Raw genomic sequence first — 22,730 nt, forward strand, 5'->3', positions numbered from 1 at the left:
AAGGGAACCAAGAGGGAGCCCGCGATACCAGTTAGGCGTCGTACAAGATGGCGGTCGCGAGTGACCATCACGAAGGGTGAGAAAATTCAAGCCTTTATTCTAGCGTTTTTATTCAACTAACAAGAGTATTGTTTGCACAGATCCTTACAAGAAGAAGTTGAATTACTAGAGGCTATTTATATTCATGAATTAACAATAGAAGGACTGAAAGACAGGTAGGAATCGCGGAAGCATTTTTGATGATTTTGAAATTTTTAGGTATAAAAATGTTAACATTTTTGATATAAAATTATCCTCAAGTATGAAGTATTATTCTTCAGTTGTGTACGCATTGCATGTGATAGATGCCAAGAAAGTTATATAAATTGGTAATATTTTTCACTTACTATATAATAATAAGGGCTCAGTAAGCTGTACTGTTGCTATGCCACTCATTTTTCCCAATATTCGTATTATTTTTTTACAAGTCGTAATTTTCAAACTATTAATTAACTCTGCATATTTTTCTTATCTATATTTAATACCATTACTTTGTTTTTTCATTTTCAACTTTGTTGCTTTACTCTTCCTTCTTTTGCTAATCTCTTTGCTCTTCTATTCATGCTATATATATTGTTGTTTTTCAGACCGTCATCTATCAGCCTACTTCTTCATCCAAGTACAGGTGACGAGGGAGAGAAGCAATATGTTTGTCTAACACTACAGATCTTTCTTCCAAATGAGGTAATTCAAAGATTTATTTGCCCTACATATATATGGTTATCAAGAATAACAATGAATAATTACAGAGGCATTGTATTTCATAGCATTTCTTAGTTGAATGTGTCTGTTTAGGGAAGGGAGGGGAGGGGGTACTCTAAATGCCCAAAACAGCAAGCCAGGTCATGCTTCTCCTCTTGTAAAGATTCTCATGCCATCATGGGGACAGTACTACAAGAATTCTACCTTTATTTTTACCCCTGATTCTTGGTATTGTGTTGTTGTGAGTATTACAGTGAAGAATCACTAGAAATGTGAACACTGTGAAAAATTTTTTTCCATTCAAGTGTCATCGGTATGATAATCTCTATATACGACACTGAGACAAAACATGTAAATTAATATGGACGATAGGCATATAAAGGAGGGGTTGCATAGGGGGGAAGGGGTGGGGTGCAGGGCTACTCCTTTTTCAGTTTCAAAAGTGTTTATTTAATCAGTGCATGTCAATATTTACAGGCATAGAATTGATGATACTACATTCAATCTTTATATATATATGAAGTAGAAAACCATTTAAATATTATAATATTTAATTAAACAGCTTCTCATTAATCCCATATAGGTAACTGTCCAATTATTTTCTTAATTGGACAGGTCTTGTTGATATGGGATTAATTAGGCAGCTATATAATTAATAGGTAATGGGATTTCATCCTCCCCAATCAAGAAATAATTAGACTCGAAAAATTCCTCTGACTGCCAAATTGGACTCGGCCAACGGCCTCATCCAATTTTGTTAGTCCTCGGAATTTTCCTTGTCCAATTATTTCTTAATTGGACAGCATGGAGTCCTATTACATATACCAATTAATGTATTTTTCTTTATTAGTACCCCAATGCATTACCTGGTATACACATTAGCAATCCAAGAGGTCTCTCTGATGCTCATGTGGAAAGGTAATACTTCTAATAATAGTAATTATTACTGATGTTTGATGAATTGATTAACCATATATTTTTCTTTGTTACGACAGTATTATCTCCAACTTAAGAGAACTTGCAGAAAGCAGACTTGGATCTCCCATGTTGTATGAACTCATTGATGTAAGACATGGATCAAAGATATAATTCTTATCATATTAAATAATTGTTATTGATATTCTCACATGGTTATCCTTGCCACACGTTGGTTAAATTTACAGTATAGACATTTCAACTGCACCACTTTTACAAAGTTAGCCAATCACAATGTAGAGTGAAAAGGAGAGAGAAGGGCAGAACATATTCATTTTCATAATGACCTCAGCCAATCAGGAGAAAGTATAAGCAACATATTATATTGACCTCAGTCAATCAGGAGAAAAAGTATAAACAGGACTATATTGAACTCAGCCAATTAGGAGAGAGCATAATCATTATCATATTCACCTCAGCCAACTAGGAGAGAACATAATCATTATCATATTGACCTCAACCAATCAGGAGAGAGCATAATCATTATCATATTGACCTCAGCCAATCAGGAGAGAGCATAATCATTATCATATTGACCTCAGCCAATCAGGAGAGAGCATAATCATTATCATATTGACCTCAGCCAATCAGGAGAGAGCATAATCATTATCATATTGATCTCAGCCAATCAGGAGAGAGCATAATCATCATATTGACCTCAGCCAGTCAAGAGAGACCATAATCAGTATCATATTGACATAAGCTAATCAAAATGTATAATTCCTACAGTTGTTGATAATATATAAGTTGTTTGACAGATCTAGGTTTGTTGCTTGCTTCTGATTGGCTTAAGTTAGCTGAATCAATCACGTTCATCATCAAATTATCATCTTCCACTAATTGTATAATTTCATACATGTACACTGTAGTCCTGATAACAAAATGTATTTCCATGTAATATAAAAAGATCATCATTTTTTTTAGTATGCCAAAGACAGCCTTACAGACAACAACATTCCAAGCTGTGCCTGTGCAATATGCTTGTCACATTTCCAGGTTAGAAACTTATCCAGTTCTAATTTTGCTAAATCTCCAACATTTAGGTTTTAGGTGAACTTGCTTTCTCTTATTTAAGATTAAAAGGTTATTTAAAAATTTCTGTGAATATTGAGAGAAAAGTCACAACAGGAAAATAAAATCAGACAATAGACTATGGTCAATCAAAAATAACATTAAAGTACTCTCTCTGCTCATTACCTTTATTGCCAATTGACTCTTGCTTTGATCAGTGCATACATGTACAGTAGCAATCAAAACAGTGCTGTAACTATTGCTTAATAAGATTTTTTTATTGATTTCTGTTTATGATCTTGAATATTTTTTCTGTTATTTTAGGACAGTCACTGCTTTACCAAGACTGAATGCTACCACTACTTTCATTGTAGTTGTTTAGCTAGATACATAGAGTACATTCTTAGGAAAATCAATGAAAGTGACCAGGAAGACAAACAGGTTGGTTACTGGAAAAAATGCATATTTTGTGCTTAGAGGGGGGGGTATCAGAATTCCAGGAATTTTCATGTAAAAAGTGTAAAATTTCTGCTTAAAAACATATGGTCTTTTCAATTCTTGATATTACAAACAAGAAATATATTCAAATTGTTTTTTTAATAATATGTAATATTTTATAAGAAAGAGAACAAAGGAGTTCTTTTAAACAGTTTTCAGTAAAAAATGAAACCAAGAAGATTTTATCAAGTATAAAAGTTCATCTTTGTGATGTATGCATCTAATTTGACCAAAGGTTGGTTGATTATTCCTCAGTTTTTGTACCCTGGTCCCAGAGGCTCGACGATTTTTCTCCACGCATAATTTGAGCCGCGAAGCTGTTCAATAAACTGTGACCAATGAGCATATATAATTATAATAATAATTAATATTTAAAGATACATTTTTTATACTCTAACAAAAAGATTTCCTGATTGTTTTTTTTATATTTTTTTTACCAGATTGTGTGTCCTATGTGTCGGTTACCAATCACTTATGATCTGGAAGCTTTGAAGATGGCACCAGAAGATCTGTTTAGTGATAATGAGGTGTGTGTCGTAATATGTTATACTAAACTTTAGTAGGAACAGGGTATTGGGACGGGGGCATGAAGAAGAGAAGATCTATGTCCATTACCCGCCCCTTCCCAAATCGGTATTCGTTCTTTTACTTCAAAAATATGTAGAGTGGAAAAGACTTGGTTTGCCAAGATATGTGAAATTTTACCGTGGTTGCCAAGTAACGAGACCTGCAGCTGAGAAACGGCTCTGGAACAAGAGATACTTGGAGAAGTGCAATTGATTTTTGCAAAAAAAAAAATGTTATTTAACCTGTGATCAATCCTCAAAAGTCAGGGCACGGCTGTCTCACAAATCTAATTATGAGAAAACTAGAGAAAACCCTCGAATCAAGGGAGACACCCAACGAACTCTACTCACGTATGATGCCGAGTCCAAGAACCTTAGATCCCAGTGGTGATAGCCGCGGGTACCACCCCAACGATCATCCCTTGATTGTTGGAGTTGACATCTGAGTTCATTTTAACTCCTCTCACTTTTCATATGTTTCGGCAGGCTTCCTATTCTTCTGACAAGAAAATGAAACGGCTCCAGAAGGAGATGGCTGAACTTTTCGACAAACAGCTTAAAAAGGGCGGAATAATAAATGTTGAGGAAGAAAAAAACAGATTTTTGATTGAAATCAAAACGGTAAGATAAGTGCAAAACAAACTTCTTGAAATAACTTTATACATTGTTTGTGCCAAATTGTACTAAATTGAAGAAATAGAAAATGGCGTGCGTGCTACGTGGAGCTATTAAAGTGCAAATGAACCCTTTGACAATACATTCAGTACTAGTTCTGCATAAAGTAAATAGTTGATTGGTAAAATATTTCTTGATTTGAGTGATGTGTCTCTAAGTTATAAAGGTTTATACTTCCAATATGTTAATGATGATGACGTCAGGTAAGGTATTTGAGTGTTTTTGTTGTAGCTAGTAATACTAAATGCTGGCCATTTTGAAAATAAAAATTTTGAATAGCTTTCATGTAAACCTTGTGTAAAATAATGATGCTTTTTAAATACTGTATCTACGAACCAGTTCGATTTTGTATATTTAATTAAGCCTTAATAGACGTCACACTCATTAGCATATTGGAAGTATAAACCTTCATAACGTAGAGACGCATCACTCAAATCAAGAAATATCTTACCAATCAACTATTTACTTCATGTAGAATCAGTACTGAAAGTATTGTCGAAGGGTTCATATGCACTTTAAGGGATGATTGGCAGAACACGAGTGAAGTGTTAGGAGAAGCATAACTACGTAATGCAGTAGACTTGAATGCACAGGTGTCGCTCAGTGGGTTTTGGTGCCACCTGATACCTAAACCAAACCTCTCGCTAAGTTTTGTCTGCTCTATGCGATTTTGTAGGCTCCTGTGCAACAGGATACCGAAGACACTACAGTTGACGATGATCGTGCACTTGACAACGATACTGATACAGGTAAACCAAGTAGTGCTGATGTTGTAGTTGATCAGAATAAAAGTACGAATTATCTAGACAAAGGCAGTGAAGAAAGGAGACGAGAAAGACCGTCATCTTCACGTAAAAACCGAGGGAGGGGTAGACAACATAGGCATTATAGAACTGACGGACGCTGGGACGAAAGGAATGATGGACCGCGGAATGAACGACCAAGTAACGAACGACCGCGGAATGAACGACCAAGTAACGAACGACCAAGGAACGAGCGACCAAGGAACGAGCGACCAAGGAACGAACGACCGCGGAATGAACGAGCAAGGAACGAACGACCGCCTAATGAAAGACCAAGTAATGAAGGACAGCGGAATGAACAACCAAGTAACGAACGACCGAGGAATGAACGACCAAGTAATGAACGACCAAGGAACGACCGACCGCCGAATGAACGACCAAGTAACGAACGACCGCCGAATGAACGACCAAGGAACGAACGACCGAGGAATGAAAGACCAAGTAATGAACGACCAAGGAACGACCGACCGCAGAATGAACGACCAAGCAACGACCCACCGCAGAATGAACGACCAAGGTGTAATAACGAAAGAGGATTCCAAAAGGGTCAACGAGATAGGGAAGTTAATCAGAAAACACAAGGTACAGAGAAGTATAAAGGTAGTCAAGGGAATGAAACAAAGACGAAAAATGACAGGTCTGATGAGAATAAAGCGGTACCTGGAGAAATTAATGGATTAAAATCGTCTAATGTTCAACAAGATCAGAATGTTCAACATGTTATTGATAAATCAGATGTGAAAAGTGTTAAGTCAGGAGATACCACTGAGGCCACTATTAGCTTGGAATCAAAAAACGATGATAAAAGTTCATTGAAAATAACTGTAGCACAAAAAGACAATTATCAAGGGACGAAAAGAACAGAGAGTGGGTACGGAGAGAAACATAGCGACAAAACTACGGGTAGAAAAGAGGACATACCGAGTCACAAGAAAGATTTCTCACATCGACGAGACGAACCAGTTGATCAGAAGGTTGGTAGTCGTAGCAAAGGCGCTAGGAATGTAAGACACTCGTCACCATCACGCGAAACTTCTTCTAGGACAACAGATAGAGAAAAGATCTATGATGATGACAAAAGTAGAAGAAGACAAAAGAGACCAAAGAGACCCGAGCAAAAGGACAAAGATGTTAAAATTTCACCTTCAAACGACGGACAATACTCGCCTTCCAGAAATGATATCGAAAATGCTAAACCATTGAAGCTTCACTCGCAGAGCGAGTTGACCCGTGAAAATACGAACTTATCGCAATCTAATGTTAAAACGGACGATAAGTCTGCTGCTGGTGTTGCCAGACCTCCCCCGGGGTTTGATAGAATAGAGATAAAATCCCGGGGACCCACCGGTCCACCACCGGGCTTCGAAAGTAATGATTCATTGGTAGGAAAGCAGCCACCTCCAGGATTCTGAAATCGTCACTTGGTGATAATAACAGATGTATTTACATTTGGATTTCGTTAATCAGATTATATTGGTCATGGCTATAAAATACGTTGGCTGGTTGTCAATACCAGTTGGTTGGATTAGATATTCTGTGCTTCGTTGGTGTCATTAATTAAGTGCTTTTGCATGTTTCGTTGGAATTGACAATGTGTACAGCTATTTCAAAAAAGGTCGGTGAAGATTTTGTTACATGCTTCTTACTTAGCTTGAAATGTATTATATTCGTATGTAAATAATGACAGCACTGAAGAAATTATACCGGTAAAAAAGTGTAGGCAAAGTTTGGTATATCCATTTTGTTGTGACCTTTCACTAATTGCATTCACATTACCCATAGTTCATTTCGGGCTTGGTATGCAACATGCATTATGTAACAAAACAACCTTTACCAACCTTTTTTGAAATATTTGTTGTATATGACTTTGTAAGCGATTCAAGTTGTGGTGTGCCACACAGACTATTCTTTGGTCCTTTTTCTGTAGTTGGTTATTTTTGTGTTTCAGCGATAAAAAGTTAATAAAATGTCTATTTAGTTCTCTAACATCATTTTAACTATGGTTTTCCTGAAGCCGGATTCATCTATGGGGCCTTCATAAAAAATTGAGCAATACTATAAAATGTGTTTTACTTTCTTCTAAACTATTACTATTTGACTATTACTAATGATTATTACTACAAGTTCTGACTGCAAAACGAGTTCTTCAAAGACTTATCAGTGCTTTCGTTGAAAATTGAATTTTCTTTATCTAGGCTTGACTGAGAATGTTTGGACATTACGCTGCTTTTTCCGGTACCATTCGAAGGTTATCACGACAAGTATGTCTATGAATTCAAGCAATGTCAGAACACTGCATCCTAAAAACAGTCCCATGTTTCCTCCAAATCCAGCTGCAAGAGGAAAATAAGTTTTCAATTAGTTTAAGTTCCATGGTCTTTGATTGGTTATTGAGACGCACGCGCAATAAGGTGGAGTCGATAATAATCCGGCATCCTCTACGGGCCCATTGGCAAGAAGGGTAGGATTTTAGGGATTTCTGGGCTGACTTTGTTTTCAGTAGCTGTCCCTTGCTGACTAGGGTTATCCTACAGATAAGCCATATGGTGGTCAGTGACATTTTCCAGCTATCAAAAGCCATTTCTCATTCACCTTTCCATTGAACCCACTGGAAAATTTCCTACCTGCAAAATCGACGAAGTCATATGCGGGTACTTCTCTCATCACTTCTGTATCGGCTGAGTGGAAGAATATATTAACAAAAGCAAACCTGCTCCTGTAGGGCAATGAAAATGTAATATGAGAACCCCATGGCACGGTAATACGGTCATATGAATCAGGGATGTTACCTGTACCAGTCGTGAAACGATATATTTGTTCCATTGGAGGATTTGTACATGCTTTTAATGTTGTCTGGTGCATTTTCCAACACGTCCCGGGAAGGGTATATAAGTGACGATGTTTTGATATCATATTTCACTGTATTACATGGCGGTGGACACTCTTTTGGATCGAAGGTTATGTGGGCTGAAACATATGCAGAATATGAATGATACGCATTACGAACATAGCTAATACGAAGGATAGGGTCAACTGATCAAGGGTCGTGTAGCTGTAGAACTCTTGCCTCTGACCTCTGGGGTCTTGCGTTCGATTCCTGGACTGTGTATCTGATGCGAGTAGTTGTTGCCAGTGTCTGCCTTGATTTGACTTTCAGTTCCTCTAGTTTCTTCCCTTTGCAAAATCCAACAGGCTAAATCCCTATTCGGTGTTGGCTAGGACGTACTATTTACTGATCAATAAAAGGGTTTTTAGGGTCTTTTGGAGAACTTAAAAGGAGTTTAAGCAATCCTTGACAACTTATTTTTTTCAAAATCCCGATCCGCCCCTAAATCATAAACATTATAGACTTGATCTTAGGCAACAAGCGTAATAGAACTGTTTTTCAAACTGTTTTTTGACCAACAACTTACCGAAAAATGGAAACGCACATGTAATGGTTTTTTCCATCGAGCAAAACCTATTGTCCTTTTCGTCTAAAACAAACAATGTTAGTGAGTACAGCTTGATCAAAATATGAAAAGATTGGCAATCGTCGATACGCCAATCGCTTCTGCAATACTAATTGTTATGGCGTTCAGAAATAATAACTTTAATAACTTTTTTAACAATAATCAATTAGTAGGTCGAGATGCCCGGCCTAAAAAGCATGATTTTACAATGAACAAATATAAAACAAAGATTGAAAATATAAATTACGAAAATTGCTAAAATTTTCACAATGAAATTGTCTCAAAAATAATGTGTAATTATCTAATTGCATTACAGCAGTTGGAATAAAAGCATTGGAAAATCTCTTTGTTCTGCTTTTGATATTTGGATATGTTCTTGGGTTACGTTCCTGAGATTGTAGCGATGTTCCTTTTTTCCCGGTAGTAGGCAGTTGAGCTTGTTGGTAGGCTTGGAAGCGGTTTTATACAGTTTGTGACATAAATTTTCTCTGCGCTCAAACAGCGTAACTAGCTTGGCTGTAACCAGACTTTGCTGGTACGAATCATTTGGGAAGATGGTTTTAAGTGCTCTTTGATGAATTTGTTCAATTTGGTCACGAATTTGACTGTTGGTGATGGAAAAATGCGTACTTCAATAATGGTCTTACGAATTTCATAACTCAAAGTGTTTATAAAAAATAAAGTGTTCAAAAAAATACTGAAGTGGTGTTATGTGAATGTTGAAATGTTTAGAGCAGTTTTCGCAGTAAAAACCTCATTTACGGCTGTACCATATAATGTGGATCTCCCTTTAAAAAGCCTAGATAATTCACGTCTTGCATATTCAAAAAACGCTACGCCAAAGTAATAGCTGCAAACCTCCTAAGATAAAATGACCGTGTCCATGATATACCTACCAATGGCGGGCATCCCAAGTATTCGGCACCCACATTTATCGAGAGATTTGATTGTGTGCTTCTCCCAGAAACATGAGGTTTCTGAGTACGTCTTTCTCGTTTGTAGTTTTATCTCACCGCATTTGGATGGATACGGGGCAGGCTGTCTTATTATCTAGGCCCAACAACAGATTATAAACTTCCATGAATAATCACTGTCAGGGATAAAAATTAAGGAAGAGAGAAAAAAACGACTGCGTAATTCGAGACTCCGATGTTTAGGAAAAGATATGCCGGCTCTTTTTATCTGAATCCAAGGCTGCATTTACTCACTCACTTACTTCCTCTCTCCCTCTCTCCCCTCTCTCCCTCTCTCCCTCTCTCCCTCTCTCCCTCTCTCCCTCCTCTCCCTCTCTCCCTCTCTCCCTCTCTCCCTCTCTCCCTCTCGTCCCTCTCTCTCCTCTCTCCCTCTCTCCCTCCCCCTTCTTCTCCCGTCACACCCGTTTCCTTCTCTCTCCCCTTCGATCCTCCTGCTAATTTGTAGCTGGCACCTTGGGGTTTTGGAATCAGCATCTTACCTCTTTCCGTTTAAGAATGAAGTTTGTGGCAAATCCTGTCGGGATGTCGAATCCATCCAGCTCTGATGTCGGTTGGGTATTTTGGTCGTGTACCATGACACTTAATCCAATACCGTCCCTCTTGAGTCGACCGTAATATTCGTCTGGTTCGGCATCTAGGAGCAACCTAATACCGAATGAAGCTCCTTTCTTTTTGAGCTTAAAGCTTCCGTTGCCATTGAATGTGTAACACAATCCTGACTGTTGATAGAAAAATAGACACTGCTGAGGGAACCCACCATGGAAATCATTTTACAGAAGCGCGAAAAAAAAAGCAAGAAATAAAATAAATAATAACAGTAAATACTGTAACGTAAATGCCACAGGGAACCCAATTTAGATTAAAGTGAATGGTGAAAATAGAATCGGAAAAATTGAAAAATTGATTCTTTTTTTAAATTCGAGGTCAAGATAAAGTTCTCCGTAATACGAAAGAATGAAAAAAGAATTCTTAGTCTACATACCAATGTATCAAAGAAATGATCAAATTCGCCGCAAGGTTCTGGTCCAAAGCAACCCTTCACCATGTCTTTAAGTTGGTGGCCATTCTCAAGGACAGCTTGTTCGATATTAAAGGAAGAATTCATCATTTGACTGTACTTTTTATATGACCGCATATTGTCAAGTGCGTCGAGATACCGCTGGCTATCAGTACCGCGGATCCTACTTCTTTTCATCATGTTTTTGTTACAGATGGTCACTGCTGGAAATGGCAAAGAACTGACCTGGGGGGAAATGATCGTGGAAAACTCGTTTAGATTGGTATTTGATTAACAGGCATGCCAGCCGGTTTGATTAAAATCGGGAAATTCGCGGATATAAAGGGCTCTTGATTATATAATTCGAACAGAATTCTGACATTTCTAAACGATAAAATCGAATCTTTGATTCAAAAGCCGCTAAACTATCATAGGGTTTGATTAATTTTTGGTCAAGGAATGTCGTTGAATTGATGATGCGTACAACGTTAACTCAAACAGCCTATCACAACCAAACATTTTTTAAGACTGAGCTGGAAATGTAGGGTTTTTTTTTTTTTCGTTTTTTTGTTTTTTGTCTGACTAGCATAGTACTGACACCTATCATTTCAAAGTCTGAACCCCGTCAAATGTGATTCATTTGTAAACCTATTTCATAATGCAGTTGTGCTACAAGACGAGGGCTTTTTGGTTTCGTCGACTCAAATCTTCTCAGACCGCGATTCTTTTAAAGAAGCCAACACGTAATGTTCTTCATCTAAGAGGCTTATTGTATTGCATATTCAGTGCAAAGATATATGGATTACTTACGTCGTTGATTTTGATTTCCGTAGTTACGAATACTTCGTACTTGCGCCATTTTGTCCAACCCCAGTATGCCAAATAGACAAAAATCGCCGTAGCACTGCACAGGAGCAAAAACCATATCAGCTTCCTTACATACGACGATGCATCCGCCAAAAAATGTAAGCCATGGAGAGTACTATAGCCGGCAAAAGTGTCCAATAACTCCTTAATACTCGGTTTCTGTTCTTGGGTTTTTTCAGCCTCCATATCTTCGATCTTGTTTAGTTGTACTTCAACGCTGAGGTCAGTTTGAGCGAAAAGTCGATGACAGAATAATAATGCGTTGTTACTTTTTAAGGATAAGAAAGTATTGAAGTTTAGGACTTGAGATGAGGGCTCAAACTGGAGATCAGTATGAGATGAAATATTAATGAGCCCCGAACAAGTGTTTTTTTATTTAGAAATAGTCAATAATCGCCGAAAAAAATAATGATTTGAAATAATGACTACCCACCTGAAGCAGAAAAACTTGTCCAAAAATGTAGTTCATGGTTTAGTGAATTCTCAATCGAGTGTTGTAAGGATTTTCTCTTTAAATGAAGAATTCTCGTTTCGTTATTTTAGTTTTCGGTACGTCGAAGCTATTTCGTCAGTATGTTAGTTCCCACATACATTAATTTATTATACTGAGAATCTTTTCCCTCTTTTTTCGCGCCTAATGAATAAGAAGGTCTGCCTATACACGTTTTACGTAGTGCTATATCCGTATTATAGTCCGGTGATAACAACAGAGAAATAGCGGAGGAAAGATAGAGGCGTTGCTTATCTTACCTTGGTTTTAACTAATAAATATAGTGCTTGAAATTCAAATTAAAAGACGATTATTTCTTTAGATAAGATGATTTTAAATGTGAATTGGATTGTGGGGTGTTACCTAGTGGTGACAACAAAGGGCTATTATTCCTCGCTTTATTTTAAAAAAAATCCTGTTAGGAACCATAAAGACGGCTGGAAACGAACATATATATATGTATAAAAGGAATTCGAGGTTTTACTATGAAGTATAAAGCCTTAAACTATTATCAGCAAGAAGTGTCCGTCACTGGGAAAGAAGAGAAACGAAGGAAGGAAGAAAATAAACTGAAAAAGAAAGAAGGAAAGAAAGATGAAAAAATTATGGAAGAACAAACGAAGGAAAAACGAGACAAGAAAGAGAAAAGAGAACCATTAAGATCCTAAATCATCTACTCTTGTCCTCGCCTTTTCCGGCTTTAATCAAACTTCTATTGTCATTTAAACTACTCGTAAGTCTTGCCATCAACTCTTTAATTAAGTTTTCTGAGCTTTTTTAACGTATTTGGCACGAAATGCAGAAATAGCATGTGGTCAAAGTAATTAATTTTTTATTGTAGCTCGAGTCGGTGAGACTTATAGAACAGTGCACGATACCATCGAAGGCCTCCTTAACGTTAACTACACATCTTTGACCGTCAATGTTTTTTTGAAATTTAAGTTTTAAAAACGTCAAAATATGTTATTCACATATGTGGTTCTAATAAATAAACTCAAAAGGTTGAACGTGCTTTGTGTTTGTTATTAAAATTTCACAATCGTAATATAGTTTAGACAAATAATCTCCAGGACGTAACTTGTTTTGTTCAGTTCGATATTTAAATTTCGGCAGTGTCATCAGTTGATAAAGTTTTAGACAAACTCGAGGTTACTTATAGGTTCTTGAACAATTTCGCATACAAGGCTAGAGGTTTTACTTAATGTTACTGATTTATCGTAATTCATAAAGCAAAGATTTTGGATTCATTTCATTAAATAAGCGTTAAATCCCCGGAGTCATTGCGTTAATTCCCCGCCCTGTTCCGTGGGAGGGGAGGGGAGGTGGGACAGAGCAGGGGAGGGGGGACGGGGGGCGGTGGAAGAGACGGAGGAGGGAATGGGGGACGGGGGAGGGGAGTGGGGAACAATTTGACTAACGCATTAAGCAAACATTTTGTACCTTTTTACCAAGTTCTAATTCATTTGTGTTCGACAAACTCAAAGAAAAAAAATATCAAAAAAAAAATGCAATTTTTGGAAATACTTTGAAAGAACAGCTAAAATCTGACTCGGGCGAAAAAATCGTGCGCGTGAGACCGGGAGACATTACGTTAAGTTCTAACCAATCAGAGCGCTTGTTATCATTTGCAATTATTTTGTAAAATTTTAGCTTTACAAACCCGTTGAGCGGTGAAAAAATAGAACGTTAATGATTGTACTTAAGATAAGCAGGTCGGATTAGCAAAGTGCGAATTAATTGGATGAAAAACAACTCTCTACTTAATGACATATGCCAAGGTTTGATATATCTCAACAAGTGTACGACGTCAACCAAACATAAGCTCATTCATTAGTGATTGCTATGGTTACGTATAATACTCGGCCATGTTTTTTTTTTCATTTGCTCTGGGTGTTGACAGCTGACAATTCTTTATTATCTCGGTTTTAAATGAATTCTACGCGTATGACCGGTTTCATTAAGAAAATCTAGTATTGTTCAACTGAAGTTGATGTTAATAATTAATCGTGTAATGCCTAACGTGCATGACTCAGTAGTCTCAGCTTGCTTCGGAAACAGTTTTTTATTTCATCGTATGAATGTTTACTCCTACATCCAACTACTCAAATTGTGAGGTAAGTTCGAGGCCGTTAGCCAGCTGCGATTTGTCCAAGTAATTTAACAGAGATCACCAGCCAAGTAAAGATCATTTAATTTGCACAAGAAACATGTTAGTTAACTTTGTAAGTTTTCAATAATGCTTGGTGGTTTGTCCGGAAAATGAACTATAATTTCACCAGAAAAAGCAATAAAAACTGATGTGCACCTTAAAAAATCCATACGGAAAGTTTAAATTTGGTATATTGATATTATCTAGCTATTTTACTTGCCTAACACTCGCTGAACAGATGGTAATTCACCTTTCTCGAAGTGGCCAAGTAATTCATTGAATTCAATCTTTAAAAGATCACCGAAAATTTCTTTAATTTAAGGTGGAATTTTCAAGCGCTTGTGTTGACTGGCACAAAGAACCAAGCGATTGATATATTCTTTTTATTTACAGGGTTTTTGTTTGAATTTGCAGGTTTGAAAAGTCAATTCGTTCTCGGTTACTTAGCATGGGCAATGCAGGCGTTGTGGGGTGTGGCTAACACCCACATACCGCGATAGGGCAGTATTCGTATGACTGTGAAAAGCTCACGGCACGCACATGATGATGACAGGTAGGGCATGCGCCAGACCAATTACATTGCACGAGAATTTACTCTCCGTCCAATCAAATGCCCGGAACACGGCACGAAAACACTGTCACACTAAGGTCACGGCAATGTCAGACCAATCAAATTGCGCAAGAGAAAAGAGCGGTAAATCAAAATTATAGAAAACTTCATGGTCGCGGTACTGCCTATACGGCACCGACTTTTTACAATCATAGGAAAACTGCTCTACTGTCGGGCGGGAAGGGTGTCACCAACGTCCTGCAGAATGCGCAGAAGTGTACAATCTGCCGTCGCGACAAAAATATTTTGATATCAATGAAGACGTTTCCATGACACTGCATTGTTATGATCACGTGTCGTTATTGGCCAGGAATGTCATAGCAACATTTTGATTGACGTCTAGGTTGTCCCGAGGCGGAGTGCTGCGAATGCTCGAGTGGACCGTTTTAACAATCAAACATTTAATTATTTGATTATGCGGAAGGAGTATTAGAGTGCAAACAATATAACCGTGAAACTTTAGTAATACTAAATAGCACAATTTCATGCACATTCCATTGTTTTCTCTTGTTTAATTAGCACTATTTTGTACTATTTAGTAATTAGTGTTTCACGGATTAATTGTTTGCACTCTATGGGAAGTGTCAATAAGTCTGTTGGATGTTAACATTATTATTTACAATCTCATATTTCTATAGGGGTTCGTGCTCACAGCTTGACTGAAGAACAACTCGAGCGATTGAATATTTTCTTTGCAATTGTTTTCCATTATATTTGCGCTCTCCTCAGTGTTAGAAGTTTTATTTTCCACTACCAATTTGGGATTAATTAGCACGAGTTACTCTTTCAAAGAGTTCGTAATTGCACGAGCCCGTAGGGCAAATTTGAATCTTTGAAAAACTAACGAGTGCAAATTAATCCCAAATTGAACAAGAAGTCATATTATTACTTATTGATGATACAAGTGCAAAAATTAGGACAAAAACTAGTAAATACTCCAGTCGTTCAAGGTCACGCGCGTAAGCAACGTTACGTCTTTATTGCTTATTGGTTCTGACAAATGAATTAATTTGAAATTTGTTCGTTCACAACCAACTAGTATATTCAAAGCGATTTTGGTTTCAAATACTTGTAATTCAAAGAGTTTTTAATTTGCACTGAATTACCTTTCTTTGCACTGTTTTTCAGCCAATCAGCATCAAGTAATTTTTGCACTTATATTATTATCGTAGAAATTTCCAATTTTGGGGTTTTTGCATCTCTGGGGTCTCGGGTTTGATTGCTGGACTCCGCATCACATGTAACCAAAGTTTGTTACGGTCTGTCACTTCTCGAAGGCTTTTTTCCGCTTTTCATTCCTTTGCAAAACCTGACCACGTAAATAGCAATTCGATCTGTTAGTTACTCAGTGCCCTGATAATTGATCAGCCCAGAGGCTGTTTTGGGGTTCGATAAAGTATAATAGATTAATAATATGTAGTCAGCTGCACGTACGAGACAACTCATCCCTCTCTCTCACTGAATCTAATAGAAGTTGGTTAATCTGGTCATCTAGTTCATTCTCTATCTTCCATTTGATAGCATTTTTATTTACCCACTGACTTTTAAAACCACTTCACCTGATGGGCAGTTCTCAAGTTCTAATGAGATTCATTAGCAAATCTAATTAAAAGATTCTCAAAGATAACTATTCGAAATGTTTGGTTTGCGTTTTAATGAAAAAAATCGAGCGTTGCCGATGGAAATCCGTACCATAAAAAAAAAGTAATTTAGGATACTCAAAAATCGAAATCGTTTAGGTTTTTTTCAACCTTGATGATCGAATTACGCATTCATATTGAAAGACAAAGTTTGCTAAGATTCATCACTGCGAACTGAGAAACAAGATCCGGCCAGTTTTACTAATGAAGATAAAGTGATATCATCTGCTTAGACAAATCTAGAGACATTGTTGCTGCTGTTTGAAATGACAAGACAAGATCTTCTCGGTCCTATGTAAAAGCCAAGTTGAAAACTTATGACTATGGCCGTGGCAGAATTGTAAAACGTTTCCTTTTCGTAGCTTGAATATTTCTTGCAAAGATGAGTATTTATTGTCTTGTTTTACTAACACCTAAGATTTTTTTACAGATGGCTTCGCAATTTTAAGAAGTAAATGATAGATCGAAAAAGCCATTTCTATTTGTAATTTAAAAAAGTCCAAACATTACAGAAACCGAGTTTTCTTAATTAAGATTACCGTTAAGTTTTATATGACTTTTGCCAAACTACTAGAATTCATCGATCGAATTCTTGCTTAATCAATAATAAATCTTTTGGTGCATTAATCAAAACATCATATTTATTTATATATTTATGTATTGTAGGTATTTCTCATTTTCTATGTTGTTTTTTATGTTTCAAAATATAAAATATAATTCACAAAACTCATTTTTAAATTGCATAACTGAGCATAGCTTAAAAAGACGAAGCACTACTCCTGAAGTGCAAGACTGCTTTGAATAAAAATAGATTTTTCACCAGACTGACGACGACGGGTCGTAGTCGTTAGCAAACAGAAAGCTGTTTCTTTGCACGACCAAATTAGCCGTGTGCAAATTAGTAGAGCTTCAGTGTTGTTTGACAGACAAGTACTGAATACGGCGGTTCAGCGTCAAATCACCAAGCAAACACTTGGCTGTGCAGACTGTCAAGTGTCTTCCTTTTTAAATAAAAGTCTTTTTACATTAGATATTAACAGTCAGCTGATTGGTTTATGTGTCCTATGGGGGGAGGGGGTAGATCATAGACCATAATATACTACTCAACTGAGTGCCCCAATTGGCTGGGAGGGAGGGGGTAAGTTCGTACAGCGTACTATTCTACTCAAACCACTTGTGGTTTGTTGTTTTATCTCTACACAGTATGGAAATGAAGGAAGAAAACACTGTAGAAGCTGAAGGACCTAAAAATATGAGCGAACCAATCAAAACCCCAAGAGAATTCTGGGAAGAACTGGGTTCCTACTCGACGCTCCATGGCGTCCAATTTACCTTCGACAAATCTTCCAAGCTTCGAAGAGCATTGTGGATACTTTTGATTCTAGGATCAGGAGCTTTCCTTGCTAATCAAATTTACGCCGGTTGGAAGAAAATGATTGCTTTTCAAGTGGTTTTGGAATACAAGAACGAATTTAGAGACGCACTCGATTTCCCTGCCGTCAGCATCTGCAACAATAATATGATGCGAAGAAGTCGAATCAACGGTACATTTGCTCAACGGTATTTGGACCTACTCGACCCTCAAAAGAGCAGCAAGAGTCCCGAACTTCAAAGTGGTTTGAACTATTCACTAAATCTGAAGTCGGCTGCTTTTCAGTATGGTCATAACTTGTCTGAGATGCTGCTTTACGGTCAGTGCAAATGGCCTGGGATACCTTGCAAAGCATACAACTTCACATCATTCTATGACTATAGGGTATGTTTTCTCTCGCGTTAAGTCTTATATACATACACACAATACTCCAGTATCAAGTTCTCTGTTGCTCAGGGTTAGATTCGAATATTCATGTATTCCCGTGAAGGTCCGTGAAATTTCAAAGTGTTCGTATTGTTGAAGTTGTGCATTCTTTACTTTAAAGTTAGTATTTGTGAATATTTAGACACTGATACGAGGCTAACCCTAAGGAAATGAATCTGAAATCAAGGAACACAGTGGTAATTTGGAACTCGAAAATGGTCTAGTGCTAAATCATTTTCAGGTTCAAAGTATAGAACATAGAAGCTAAGACCAAAAAGTATTGTGGGAAGTACGTTTATTAGATGTATCTTGTGATGCATCTCGTCATAGTAGTTAACTATGATCTCGAGCTCGTGGAATATGAGTTGTTGCACTGAAACATTAAATTGTCGACTGTATAAACACATCTAAGAGAAATTTGTCTATTTTGGAAAATAGCTCGAGGGTTTTGCTAGGCTATGTGTGTTAGCTCTGAAAGCTGTCCGCCATTTTGGATTTGGAAGAGCTGACCAAAATGAGTAGCTTGGGGACGAGGCTAAAGACATCCTATAGGATACTTATGTCATTTCCCAGAAAACCTTTGTTTTAAACCCGACAATGATTTTGCTTGCAATACTGTTGTATAAAACGTATACATACTGTCTTAAAATGGTTCTAAAATTCTCTTTCAGTATGGTCTGTGCTATACGTTCAACTCTGGCAAAAATAACAAAAAGATTTTAAAATCTACGAAAACTGGAAGCAGTTTCGGTTTGTCGATGGTAATAAACGCACAGCCCGAAGAATATTATGGACCATATAGTCGAGAAGGGACTGGGTTCAGGGTCATTATTCATGACCAGGAAGAACACCCGTCGATGGAGAAAAATTCCTGGCAAATCTCGCCTGGTAGTAGTGTAGAAATGAGGATTAAACGTAGAGAGGTAACATTCAGGGCTTTTGCTCTTTTAGGTGTAAATTATCAATTACCAAATATCTAATTAATTTTCAACTTGTAAGCGCTTGGAGGTTATTAAATGCACGTATATATAAGTTTTGAAGTCAAAACTACAGTAAGACCCTGAATTGCTTCTACGATATACCATGAGCGTATTAAGGGGAGGCGGCGAGGTCGCAACCCTTCCTTTCAAATTGGAATTAGTTTTTGTTTACCTTTTTGGGGGTTGAAATTTCCGCATAACTTCAGTAGATTCTGGATCTGCCTTCTGTACATTTATTTATCAGCAGAATGAATAGATTCACTGCATGCGTACCACTTTGGCTCATTTTTGGTTTTATCAGGCACGTGCTGCTAACAAACTATAACCAGGCACTAAACATAATGTATGCCACTAATGAACATTGTTGTAGATTTACAGCTTACCCGCTCCATACCCCAAGTCCTGCAGGAAAGGAAAAGGTCATTCACAAAGTGTCTGCTTACAAAAGTGCTTCACAGACATCATACTAAGAAGTTGCCACTGTCAGACTTTGGGGATGCTACGTTCAGGTAAGAGTTATGTTTTTAACACTAGACAAACACTGACAGAGGCGGTGGTCTCCGCCTTAGCATCGATAAACCATTGCTCTCTCTCGCTCCTACCCTCAAACATACATTATTCACGTTGCAAAGAACGACAATGGGAAGGTTGACCCGTCTGCATATCAGTGTTATACACCTCATGGTATACTGACTAGTATGGTCTCCTCAATCGAAACCTCGAAAGCAATCAGACATAATGAGTCCCCGTAGTTTCTTTTGTTTTCTTCTGTAGCCTGAACGGTGACTAGAAGTGCCTTTAGATTAATCTTTAATTAGCAGGGTAAATTTTGTTTGTAACGTAAGACCAGTAGATTCTTAAAGAAACAACTGAGATGGAGCTGAGGTAACAAATATATGTATTGCTTCAGAACCTATAGACTCTCCTTGGTGTACGCCTTGGCAGACAAGAAATTGCCTTTATGGCGCTTTTAGTGAGTATTGATGTGGTGTTAGTATAGTCATAGCGAAACGTTTACTTCATACCACCAGACAATAATTCATCAATGGTAGTTACCGACAACAACCAAAACCATACATAACATTACCGACAACACACATAATAACATCCCACTACAACCACAAACACTAACAACGGCAGCCCGCGATCAATAATAATAATATGGGCAACCCACACAATAACATACCACCACCACCACCACCACCACCAACAACAACAACAACAACGACAACAACAGCAACAACAATAACAACAACAACAGCAACAACAACAACAATAACAACAGCAACAACAACAACAACAACAACAACAACTGCAACAACAATAACAACAACAGCAGCAACAACAACAACAACAACAGCAACAACAACAACAACAACGACAACAACTGCAACAACAATAACAACAACAGCAGCAACAACAACAATAACAACAGCAACAACAACAACAACAACGGCAACAACAACAACAACAACAACAACAACAACAACAATAACAACAGCAACAACAACAACAACAACGACAACAACAGCAACAACAATAACAACAGCAACAACAACAACAACAACAACAACAACAACAACAACAACACCAACAACAACAACAACTGCAACAACAATAACAACAGCAACAACAACAACAACAACAACAACTGCAACAACGACAACAACTGCAACAACAATAACAACAGCAACAACAACAACAACAACAACAACAACAGCAACAACAACAACAACTGCAACAACAACAGCAGCAACAACAACAACAACGACAACAACTGCAACAACAATAACAACAGCAACAACAACAACAACAACAACAACAATAACAACAGCAACAACAACAACAACAACAACAATAACAACAACAACAACAACAACAACAACTGCAACAACAATAACAACAACAGCAGCAACAACAACAACAACAACAACAACAGCAGCAACAACAACAACAACAACCACACTGGACAACAGCACCTTTAGTAGATTCAATCAATAATACCGGAAACCCACAATATGAACATCAAAGACAATAACAATCCAACTCAGCTTAAAATCGACAACCTTAACCACTTCATCTGACCACCAATCTTAATTATAACACTGACAACGACAAAAATTCTTTTTAAGTTTTTTTTCTTTGGTTTTCCTTTGAAATTAGACGCGGTAAACCTGAAAAGCTGTAACTGTACTGTCCAATGTCATCGAGTCAAGTACGACGTCCAGACATCCTCTATGTATTTCCCGTCACATACTTTCCGGGAATCTATTGTTCAGAAGAACAACTTGAGCTCAGATCCTAAAGATATGGCTGGATACCAAGACTGGTTCAGGTCAGTATGTTACCATGCCAACCAACATGGTAAGCCTCACGCGTAATCGTTTAAGCCAGTCCTTCATTTCATAGTCCTATCATTGTTCTGGCTTTTGCTTTTCAAAACTTGTTTTTTTATTTGTCCCGTATCTAAAATGACCGTAAAACATTTGATCGTAAGCATTTGATATAGATTTTCATTTGCTGCTAGGCAACGTTACGTCAAGTTGAGCGTGTTTTATGGAGAACTTGAAACAGAGATAACTACAGAACATCCAGCTTATGAGTTGACAGATTTAGCAAGTAAGATAATCTAATATTAATAGAGAACAAAAAATAGCAAACAATGGTCGCGAAAGGCTCTGCTGAAAAATTAGCATAGGAAGAGGAGGGAAAAGAGAAGACCAAGGATTGGGAGAACCCGTTTATTTCCAGTCAGTTGTCTTGTTTGAGCCTGACGTTTTTGGGTTACCTCAAGAGCCTTTTCCCCTCTATGCTATCTATGGATGCTTACACCAAATCGCACTTTGTAGGTCTATTTTAGGAATATGATAACATGTCTAAGGGTGCTGTACGTCTATTCGTTATTCAGTGGATTTTGTACTTTTTAGATGATCTTGGTGGCAGTATGGGTCTGTTTCTTGGATGCAGTGTGTTGACTGTTTTCGAGTTTATAGACGTGTTGGTCTTGATATGCATTGCTCACTGGAGAAGGAAGCGGCAGACAAGCAGTAGACTGCAAGAAAGCCAGAAGTGTTCGTAGGCACGAAGGAAAAGGAATAGTTGATCATGAGAAGTTGCTTAAAGATCAACTTGCAATGAAGGGAGTTACTTGAGCAACTGAATCCTCAGAACACGGAATACTTCGTGTAAATCATATATAAGCAACATGCTATTTGACTGGGATTTTTGTACCAAAAGCTTTTAAAAAGATTAACTTTTAACAATCATTATAGAACCCAAGGCCTTAAAATGACAAGTATGATTAATATATTGATCAAAAAGCAGACTTATAACAGCCTTTGAGTCTACTTGTGCTTTTTTTAAAAATAAAGACAGGCAACCCAGTAGCACTGGGTTCTTGCATAATGTCATCTTTTGTCAAGAATCCAAGTCGAAAGTTTTCACAGCCAGCTGATCTGAGATCGCGAAGTAGAAATGACGTCATCGCAAAACTGAGATTGCATG

At 37.5% G+C, this 22,730-nt stretch overlaps 3 protein-coding genes across 3 annotated transcripts; 2 read left to right on the top strand and 1 right to left on the bottom strand.

Annotated features, from left to right (window-relative positions):
• The first annotated feature begins 24 nt into the window (after positions 1 to 24).
• On the top strand, positions 25 to 7,255 carry LOC116307244 (uncharacterized). Its single transcript, XM_089032725.1, has 10 exons — positions 25 to 76; positions 141 to 215; positions 627 to 723; positions 1,592 to 1,659; positions 1,737 to 1,806; positions 2,641 to 2,712; positions 3,052 to 3,168; positions 3,666 to 3,752; positions 4,278 to 4,412; positions 5,143 to 7,255. The coding sequence occupies exons 1-10, from the start codon at positions 48 to 50 to the stop codon at positions 6,679 to 6,681; spliced, it is 2,289 nt and encodes a 762-aa protein (XP_088888851.1). The 5' UTR covers positions 25 to 47; the 3' UTR covers positions 6,682 to 7,255.
• Positions 7,256 to 7,296: 41 nt separating this feature from the next.
• On the bottom strand, positions 7,297 to 12,138 carry LOC116307237 (acid-sensing ion channel 4-B). The gene is made up of 8 exons (XM_089032727.1): positions 11,503 to 12,138; positions 10,678 to 10,938; positions 10,175 to 10,414; positions 9,618 to 9,771; positions 8,683 to 8,745; positions 8,059 to 8,236; positions 7,894 to 7,985; positions 7,297 to 7,602 (listed from the first exon to the last, which is right to left on the bottom strand). The coding sequence occupies exons 1-8, from the start codon at positions 11,743 to 11,745 to the stop codon at positions 7,457 to 7,459; spliced, it is 1,377 nt and encodes a 458-aa protein (XP_088888853.1). The 5' UTR covers positions 11,746 to 12,138; the 3' UTR covers positions 7,297 to 7,456.
• Positions 12,139 to 14,081: 1,943 nt separating this feature from the next.
• Positions 14,082 to 22,563, top strand: LOC116307254 (acid-sensing ion channel 2). Its single transcript, XM_031717418.2, has 9 exons — positions 14,082 to 14,163; positions 14,613 to 14,751; positions 17,652 to 18,204; positions 18,918 to 19,169; positions 19,597 to 19,735; positions 20,137 to 20,199; positions 21,390 to 21,561; positions 21,754 to 21,845; positions 22,154 to 22,563. The coding sequence occupies exons 2-9, from the start codon at positions 14,711 to 14,713 to the stop codon at positions 22,303 to 22,305; spliced, it is 1,464 nt and encodes a 487-aa protein (XP_031573278.2). The 5' UTR covers positions 14,082 to 14,163; positions 14,613 to 14,710; the 3' UTR covers positions 22,306 to 22,563.
• The last annotated feature ends 167 nt before the right edge of the window (positions 22,564 to 22,730 follow it).

The sequence above is a fragment of the Actinia tenebrosa genome, unplaced genomic scaffold, assembly GCF_029948245.1.
Source record: "Actinia tenebrosa isolate PJP-AT-01 unplaced genomic scaffold, QUT_ActTen_1.0 PGA_scaffold1__47_contigs__length_23844297, whole genome shotgun sequence".
NCBI classification, from domain to species: Eukaryota; Metazoa; Cnidaria; class Anthozoa; order Actiniaria; family Actiniidae; genus Actinia; species Actinia tenebrosa.